Genomic DNA, 10,000 nt, shown 5'->3' with positions numbered 1-10,000 from the left:
AAATAAACAAATAAAATAAATAAATAAAAATATCTGAACACACTCAGCTTTTACACTACAACTAAATCTACAGTCATATATCTATCTAGTGTAGCCTATCTATCTACATGTATGTATGTATGTATGTATGTATGTATGTATGTACCTATCTATCTATCTATCTATATACAGTGGCAGCGATCTTCAATCGAACTAGGCCTTTTGGCAAAGGACTGAACTTTGTTACACCATAAGTGACATTGCTGTGGAGAAACTGATTATATCTATACTCTTTATTAAGAGGTTTGTATCATTACAAAATCAGTAGTAGTAGTTTTGCAGGGATTTTTTTTTATTTTTTATCTATTTATTTATTTGGGGGGGGGGGGGGGGGTTATTTATTTATCACATTTTATCCCCAATTGTACTTCGCCAATTATTCCCCCTGCTGCCCCGGTCACTGTGTGATGGCAAAATTAATCAATAATTTGATATCACAATTGCTCCACCCTCTGCTGATCTGGGGAGAGCCGAAACTAGCACCATGCTTCCTCTGAGACATGAGCAGTTAGCCAGCTGCTTCTTTTCACCTGACAGCTGGCGCCTCACCGGTAGGACGTAGCACGTGGGAGGATCACGCTATTCCAACCAGTTCCCTTCCCTCTGAACAGGCGCCCCGACCGACCAGAGGAGGCGCTAGTGCAGCGACCAGGACAAATACCCTCAAACCGGCTTCCAGCCCGCAGACACGAGCCAATTGTGCCTGTATGGACGCCCGACCAAGCCGGAGGTAACGCGAGGATGCGAACCTGTGCCCCTCACGTTGGTAGGCAGGGACTTTACCGTTACACTACCCTTTGAGAATGTATTTGAGTGAAGGTGTGGACCAGTGATGTCATTCATGCACAAAAGTTAACTCAAATCAACTCTCATCAATAACTGTCAAACTAAATGAATGCCTGCAAAACGGTTTACAGTTTTCTGATATACAACTGATTTTGTAATGATTTATTTTCAAACAGCTTTGTGGTTGGTTGAAAATCACTTTCCTTAAACTTTTTAAGTATATTAAGTGAAATATCTGTTTCTGTATCTTTGTTTAATCTGCCAAGGATCTTAGCTGGCAGCCGAATGGCCCAGACGCCAATTGAAGATTGCTCTATCTATCTATCTATCTATCTATCTATCTATCTATCTATCTATCTATCTATCTACCTATCTATCTATCTATCTATCTATCTATCTATCTATCTATCTATCTATCTATCTATCTATCTATCTACCTGTCTGTCTGTCTGTCTGTCTGTCTGTCTATCTATCTATCTATCTATCTATCTATCTATCTATCTATCTATCTACCTACCTACCTGTCTGTCTGTCTGTCTGTCTGTCTATCTATCTATCTATCTATCTATCTATCGTATCTATCTATCTATCTATCTTACCTACTACATTTACTGTAACTAATCTATGTGACTATTCACTAATTAGTAAATAACTCCTTAGACCTACATCATGCTTATTTATCATTATTGATGTCCTCCAAACATTTGAGCATGCTCATAGGTGGGAATCATGTTGACTGTTTCAGTCTCCCCTCAGTCCCACCAGGATTGTCTACTAGTTTTTCTACTGATGCACTGTCTACTAGCTTTATAGGCTACTGATAATCCCCACAGCCCTGTCTAGTGTAGCTTTATAGGCTACTGATGCTCTGATTAGCAGTGGTAATGGAAAGCACTGGCTTCTTAATAGACTTGCAGTATTGACTTTGCCCATGAGAAGCGAATGAGCCTGTAGATAGTTGGTAAACAATAATTAGGATAATATATGGGAATGCAGCGTGCCATATGCTGTAAAGAACGAGAGCGGGGGATTCACAACGATGCTAATTATTCAAATATAATTGTCGCGCTGCGTGACATATCCTTTAGGTATATTGACTCTTGCACTGCGACGTGGGTATCCCCCCCCCCCCACACACATTACTGAATCACAATCTGTTTCTGCGCGTTCATTTAATTTCATCTATGATTCTGTCGTACACGCGCACCTCATCTCTATGTATTCCTACTCTCAAAGCGAGACATAAGCCTCTAGATACACGGTATCAATAGGTTCTGACACTGCCAATTCCAAAACGAACAACTAGTTATATGTCATCACTGTCATCACTAATAAAATATAATTTATGTCATAATATACAAGCGTCCACACAATGGCACATTGTAAGAGCCCAGTGAATATGTTTAGGTTCACTTTACACTCGATTATCACAAAGGAAATGGAAAAAGTGACTGGCTTGAAAGGAAAAACAAATGATGATCATTGTCTGCGTCTGAACAGAGTTTAGGGAGCTGACGTTAGAGCTTATTGCCCAAATAGTTTTGGAGAAGAGGCTCAAATCGATGCGCAATTAGAGGTGTCTTGTATCGGGCGTGATGAATTATGCTCTCTGTTCTAAGGCTGCTCTATAGACACTTGATCAATGGTGCTTCTGGGGCCTGGTAAGGCATTGCTCTCTTTCAAGTCCAATGCATTGATTGACCACTGAGATTTGAATTGAAAGTCTGTCAGGGCGTCTGTTCGCTGTGCTGCGGGTGTTGTAGGGAAGTCTATAGGGGTCTGTTCGCTGTGCTGCGGGTGTTGTAGGGAAGTCTATAGAAGATTAAGAAAGGGGTCCATTCAGACCTTTGCCAGGTTCAGACGTTTGCAGCTGTTCTGTGACCTTGGTTTTAAATCTCCATCATTGTTTTTGACCATTTCACTGCGGCAGTTGAGGGACGACGTGCGTTATCGATTCTTACATTCAGTGGTCTGACGCCTCAACAAAGACACCGCGCTCTGAAACGATTGGATGCAATTTCAACGTATTACGAGGCCCCTACTCCTAAAATCCATTTCAAAACACTGTGTTGACCATTATATGCTCAGAACAACAACAAAAAAAGCTATCTTATATATAAACCCATCAAATAAATATTATGTTTATTATATAGATAAAAAAAAAATGAAATAAAAGTGCAAGTTTGAAAGTGATGTGATATAAACTTGAAACTACCTGCTAGCGTTGGGAGGTGTGAGCTATTACGGCAACTGTCAGTAAAGATCCAACAGTGCCACCATAGAGTACGCTAAGCCAATCAACACGCTCTCATCAGTACGCTAAGCCAATCAACACGCTCTCATCAGTACGCTAAGCCAATCAACACGCTCTCATCAGGGTGTAATGACAGGCCTGTTTATGTCACTGTACTGTAAACTCATTATTTATACACTCGAAGTAGGCCAGACGGTGTTTGTGATCAAGACAATGTTAATGCTATTCATATTACATAGTGTAACCATAAATAGTGTGTTGGTACGCCCCTTCCCGGGAGAGCCCGCGGTACTCGAGTTTTTGGGATACGCAATATGAGTGGCTGTCTGTCTTCCTCGCTAGATGGAGAGTTGACTGTCTGGTTAATATCATCCCATCTCTCCCTCTGGCTCACTGCTCTCACATTTGCCTTGTCAGGGTATCCTCCCTGCAGCGGCCCGCTGGACCAGCATCCTCATCTGACCCTGAAACGGGGCGGGGGGGGGGGGTCACCCAAGGGAATGGCTGCCTCATCGCCAGGCCCCTCCCCTTCCCGGTCCTCCTCTCTCCCACCAGACGTGTACTCATTTACATACAGGCCCCTCCCCTTCCCAGTCCTCCTCTCTCCCGCCAGACGTGTACTCATTTACATACAGGACCCTCCCCTTCCCAGTCCTCCTCTCTGCCACCAGACGTGTACTCATTTACATACTGGCCCCTCCTCTCTCCCACCAGACGTGTACTCATTTACATACTGGCCCCTCCTCTCTCCCACCAGACGTGTACTCATTTACATACTGGCCCCTCCTCTCTGCCACCAGACGTGTACTCATTTACATACTGGCCCCTCCTCTCTCCCACCAGACGTGTACTCATTTACATACAGGCCCCTCCCCTTCCCAGTCCTCCTCTCTGCCACCAGACGTGTACTCATTTACATACTGGCCCCTCCTCTCTCCCACCAGACGTGTACTCATTTACATACAGGCCCCTCACCTTCCCAGTCCTCCTCTCTGCCACCAGACGTGTACTCATTTACATACTGGCCCCTCCTCTCTCCAACCAGACGTGTACTCATTTACATACAGGCCCCTCCCCTTCCCAGTCCTCCTCTCTGCCACCAGACGTGTACTCATTTACATACTGGCCCCTCCTCTCTCCAACCAGACGTGTACTCATTTACATACAGGCCCCTCCCCTTCCCAGTCCTCCTCTCTGCCACCAGACGTGTACTCATTTACATACTGGCCCCTCCTCTCTCCAACCAGACGTGTACTCATTTACATATAGGCCCCTCCCCTTCCCAGTCCTCCTCTCTCCCAACCAGACGTGTACTCATTTACATACAGGCCCCTCCCCTTCCCAGTCCTCCTCTCTCCCACCAGACGTGTACTCATTTACATATGTGTCATTTACATACGTGTACTCATTGACATACAGCACGACTCATGGAAGCATGTTCTTTTCTTTGTTTAGTACAAATGGCCATTCCAAGCTTTTCAAATCATACTGAGTCCCTCTCATGGACCCTTCACCCATGAACCCAAACACAACATACCATTTTTTTTACATTTTTTTCTTCACTTTTTTTTTTCTTTTTTTCAAAATCCACCCATGAACTAACATCGACGTGCTTTTCTTTTTTTTTTTTCCAAACCCACATTGAGAAACATGACAGAATGTTTGTTGTTTTTCCATATTTTTTTGATATTTTCTTCCGTTTTTTGTTCATTTTCTTCATCAAGGACAGATTATGTACATAGAGATGTTATACGTGCCACTGGCAGACCCAGTGGGATGCTGACATGGGACAGGGTCAACAGAAAAACAGCATGAGAGAGAGAGAGAGAGAGAATACAAGTGACTGAGACAGACAATAGGAGCACTGACCAAACGACCTGCTCTTGTGCTTGAGAGACGGAATCCATCATTATATTCAACAAGATGCACAAGTTGGTGTGTGTGTTCCGTCACACAGACGACCCAAAGAGCGACTACACTGCAGAGGGCGTCGGCAGTGACAAGACGCTGGAGTACAACACGTTCTGCTTTGAGATGACGGGGCCATTGAAACAGAGCTTCACACCATCTCAAAGTACTGGACACAAGAAGATGACAACAACAGACTCATTTCATACTGTATACCTTGTTACACTGTAGCAATCTGCCAGATATCACAGAGCACACCGTTAACTGTATCTGATGCCTCTTGCACAGTAGAGTTGGGGGTTATTGCTGGTTTGAAACAAAATCAAACAGAACACAATCGGACAACTTTTCGAACGTCGAGTATTTCCCCGCTTTTTTCGGATCACAGGAATAGTCAGGGTTCAACCGGGGGTAAAGCCGTCTCTCCGCGCAGCCTCGTTATGGCGGATTTGCATAATAGCCACCGTGTTTCGGTGGAGAAGGGAGATATCGGGGCTAAACACCTCCCACTGTTTGTGCTGTGCAGGGAAGTGGTGGGATAATTGTACCATGGGGGGTTGGTAGTAGTGCCCATGCCTGCATGTCGCAGGTACACACAGTGAGGGGAGCGCGCTGCACCAAGGCGAGGTTTGCCCTTGAAGAGGATTCCTGTCACGGGCAGGATTGAGTTTGATTTATGGGGGCCTTCAGTGGCTGGCAGGGAGAGACAGGTGGAGCCAGGCTCCTTCACTTAGCCAGCCACAGGTAACGGCTAATTACATCTTTATCTCCCGACGCTCTGGACGTGACGGGGGCGCGACTTACAGCCATGACCAGAGACTTGACATTGTTTTCCAATCGTTTATCTAGCCGGCCGGAGAGAAACACACTATGATATAAGTAGACAAATATGTTGTATATGTGTGTATAATACAGTTAACAGCATGATAAAAAAAAAAAAAAAAAAATACATACGTTACAAATTATACATTACATTATCATTGATTGCTCCTGATTTTGGATGAAAAGAATCCCTTGGGCTGTTTCAAATGTGTTTTTAAAAAGCTTGTCATGGCAAAATAGAGCACATCACTTCGAAAACTTTACAACTTTTTTCTTTTTTTAAGTAGTTCAATGGGTGTGACTTCTCAGAGTAAAGTACAAAAATTACCCCCCCCCCCACACGGCTCATTACCATCAGATTTTGTTCTCTTTTTTTTCTCACATGGAATATTACTATTCATAGTTATTCAAATACTTATTAACATCATCGTCTGTAGTATTATTAACACCTAAAAAGTAAAAGCAGGTAACCTTGCAGAGTTAAACGGACACAGTGCAGGGAGGAGGGAGGGAGGGAGGGGGGGAGGGAGGGGGAGTATGGACTCACAACAGGAACATCTCTAACCGGTACATGCTATCAACAAGCCACAAGGAGGAGGGATGGAGAGCCGGAGCTTTGAAGCAGAAGGTATGATGGTTGGTCACTGGACAGTCTCTTCCTGCTTCTGAAGGCTGGCGCAGAGTCCAGGCTGTGGTGACAGGTGTCGTTTTTGGCGCCAGGCAAATTGAGGTTGCTGGCGCGGCCTCGGTACTGCATATATTTACACTGGGGGAGGAGGAGGGGGGTGGGTGGAGGGAGGGAGCAGGTAACACCGTAGCGATGCAAAGGGCAACTAGACAAGAGCACGTTGAACAGGGGGTGGTGGTGGGTGGGTGGGGGGGTGTGGAGGAGGTGGGGTGTGGGTGGAGAAGGGGGTCTGAAAAGGATCAGGCGGTGACGGCGTCTTCTCACATGCGTAACCCCGCCCCCCCCCGCCCCGCCCCCCCGAGACCGGCGCCGTCACCGCCCCGCCCCTTTTGAGACATTTTGACATCATTCGTAGCAGACTGACCGCTACACGGTTTCAAAAATAAAAAAAGCCGTACATTGATGTGTGTGATCAAGAGGGTGACATGTCACATGGCCCCGGCGGCCATTTTGGACAATTTACCAAAAGGTCACATGACCGTCGGTATCTTTTTCATAAATATCCTCCACATTATTCTGATTTTTTTTAAGCATCATTTCCATAAGGCAAACATTGTAGGCGAGTCATTAGTAGATCTATATAACATAAATTATCATCCAGTTTGTTCGATTATCTTATTTTCTCATTGGTCACCGACACAATAATCATTACTATACATCAGGATCGGCCCAGGTGACACTAATGACAAAAACAGGTGTGGAGGAAAGTACCTCGTCAGACAGATCTGCAAGGTGTTCAGGGAGAGAGAGAGAGAGAGAGAGAGAGAGAGAGAGAGAGAGAGAGAGAGAGAGAGAGAAGAGCAAGACAGAGAGAGTAAGACAGACAGTGTGTGTGTGAGAGAGAGAGACAGACAGAGAGAGAGAGAGAGAGACAGACAGAGAGAGAGAGAGAGAGAGAGAGAGAGAGAGAAGAGCAAGACAGAGAGAGTAAGACAGACAGTGTGTGTGTGTGTGAGAGAGAGAGAGAGAGAGAAGTGATGATGATGGCGGTGCAGATGGGCTGGATTGGAAATTAAAGTGGGGGATCGGGGGGTAAAGTGGGTTTGATGCAATGAGTCAATGGCTCCTGGAATAATGCATATTCTTTTTGTTCACAGTGATGGGTTCGTAATTAAAGAATTTCATTTCCTTCTTCCTCCCGCTGAGGGGGACGGGGGTTGGGGGGGGGGGGGGTGTTCGGCGTTTAGGGACCATTCCGGGGCAAAGCTCTTTACACCTTCAGCAGAAGCGTAATGGAGAGGGACAACCAGACACCGATGCCCGCGCTCATCCCTGCGTGTAGGGCCACCCCTCGCCCGTATACCGCCCCCGGCCCTGGACGGAGAGAGAGAGGAGGGACCAAGACAAAGAGGAGAACAGTGAGAAGAAAGGGAGAGAGGAATCAACAAGAGACAAGTGTGTGGTCCTGTATAGTTCAATACACTGTAACTAGGGGTGCACCGATCATGTTTTTTGCCACCGATCACCGATTGCCGATCACCGATATATAAACTCCTCAAAGAAAGTTTGGAAACGTTATTTTAGGTCGATTATTTCTCCCCTTTAATAATACCAATTGGCATTGTATTTTATATCGTTGGAAAGCCTGATTAGTGATAGGGCTTTTTTTTTTATAAAAAAAATAAATAAAAAATAAATATATATATATATATATATATATATATAAAAATATCGGCAATCAGCCGATCGCATATTTGAGGTCAAAATCGGCCGATACAGATTGCTTGCCGATCGATCGGTGCACCCCTAACTGTAACCACTCATAACGACTTGTTTCAAGGTCAAGGCCGTGTGTGTTCATCTTAAATATCAATATAGTACTCGACAGTCGCGTGACACTTCGGTGCCGGAAGCATATTTCCCTGTTCATATTCTGCATTGAAATTTTGTTTATTAGCCATAATGTTGTAACCACCCAACTTAAGACTTACCACGCGCAAGCTACGGGTGAAACACTGGTATGTTCTTGTAGAAGCCACACATCTGTATGGATATCATCCTTGATTTTTTTATAAACACTTTTTATTCGATGTCATGGAGAAGTACTACACTACCCACAATCCTAAAGTGTAATATCGACATCTTTGATTGGTAGGGGTGTCACGATACACTCAGTTCACGATACGATACGTATCACGATACTGGGTTCACGATAACGATACGATACGATACGATTTTAACAATATTTTTTTAAACTTGAATAATGACAATATATGACTGGAAAAGTAGTATTTTATTTGAAATGCACAAATACAAAACATGCTGTTGTGGGAAATTGTTATTACAATAACAACTAGAAAAAACATGAGATTGGAGATAAGGCTTATCTTGAAATAGAATGAGTTACACCGTCACTTAGATTTACTTTGAACTAAAAGGTTTCTCAGCAGTATAAATTCTCATTATGCATCTTCAGTTTTTCTTCAAACTCAAACAACAAGACTTTTCTTAGTCTATTTTTTATGCATCTTCAGTTTTTCCTGTCAAGTAAACAGTTTTGCCAGAAACTCAATTGAATGGTTTCTCTCCTGTATAACTTCTCATGTGTCTCTTCAGAGACTTGTTCAACTGAACTACTTTCCACACATTGAACTTCAACAAACAAAGACGTTTCTTAGTCTATTAAAAAAAAAAAAAAATTGCGATATGAGATTTCATCTCAACGATACATATCGTGACGTTTTACTATCGCGAAATTTCGTGGGACGATATATTGTGACACCCCTATTGATTGGTGGAGCACGCTAGGCGAGGTTGGCTAACCACTGCACTAGTGAAATATCTCTGGCTAGACTACGTACGTACGTAATATAGGCTACAGTACAAAGGGCTCAAACGACCAAACTGAGTGAGTGAAAGTATTTTTGACGTTAACCATTTACGAGTTACGCTGCTCTCAATGCCAGCACCCGTTTTAAAATCCATTGCCCATTTCGTTCAGCAGTAAAGCAAGGAAATGTCGCTATATAATGTTAGCCATTGAGCTAAGCCATTGAGACCGCTGGTCCCGCTTACAGCCACTCAGAGTGCTCTCCCATTGGCTGAAACGCTCTGTCGCTCAATCATCCGCTAATCTGATTGGTCGCAATGGATTATGGGATGAAGAGTTCCTTCACTCTGAAAATATTATATGTACACACTCTTGTACCAAAGCCTTTTTCCCAAATTGTCAATGTTTTGTTAGTTTGTTTTTGCTCTGAATCAAATGTTTTATGGTCATGATTCTGTACGCTGGCTGGTTGGATTGATTCCAGCCTTAAAAACCTTTAAAAAAATAGTGGATGGGTTTGTCCATATTATTGAGGTCAGTGGTTCTGCACCAGTAAGAGTCCAACAAGTCCAACAACTCACTGACCAGCCAAAGAAAAATACCCCAAAGCGTACTTTGAAACAGGTAACTTCTGTAATTATTGTAAACAAATGAGCCAATAGTGGAGATGATTGGTAGCCTCTGTGGTATTGTTAGTGCTGCTAGTGATTTCTCGTAAACCTGTTGCTTCTTC

At 43.8% G+C, this 10,000-nt stretch overlaps 1 protein-coding gene across 1 annotated transcript in view; it reads right to left on the bottom strand.

The window, feature by feature from the left end:
• Positions 1-7,707: 7,707 nt before the first annotated feature.
• iglon5 (IgLON family member 5) overlaps positions 7,708-10,000 on the bottom strand; it is a gene marked incomplete at both ends in the record, with an annotated part of 194,389 nt that continues 192,096 nt past the window's right edge. The window contains one exon of the mRNA XM_083661303.1: positions 7,708-7,811. Coding sequence (XP_083517429.1) covers positions 7,708-7,811 — 104 coding nt within the window. The remainder of the gene's footprint in view (positions 7,812-10,000) is intronic.

The sequence above is a fragment of the Poromitra crassiceps genome (assembly GCF_964638095.1).
Source record: "Poromitra crassiceps genome assembly, chromosome: 26".
Lineage (NCBI taxonomy): Eukaryota > Metazoa > Chordata > Actinopteri > Beryciformes > Melamphaidae > Poromitra > Poromitra crassiceps.
This window is presented reverse-complemented; position numbering and strand designations above follow the sequence as displayed.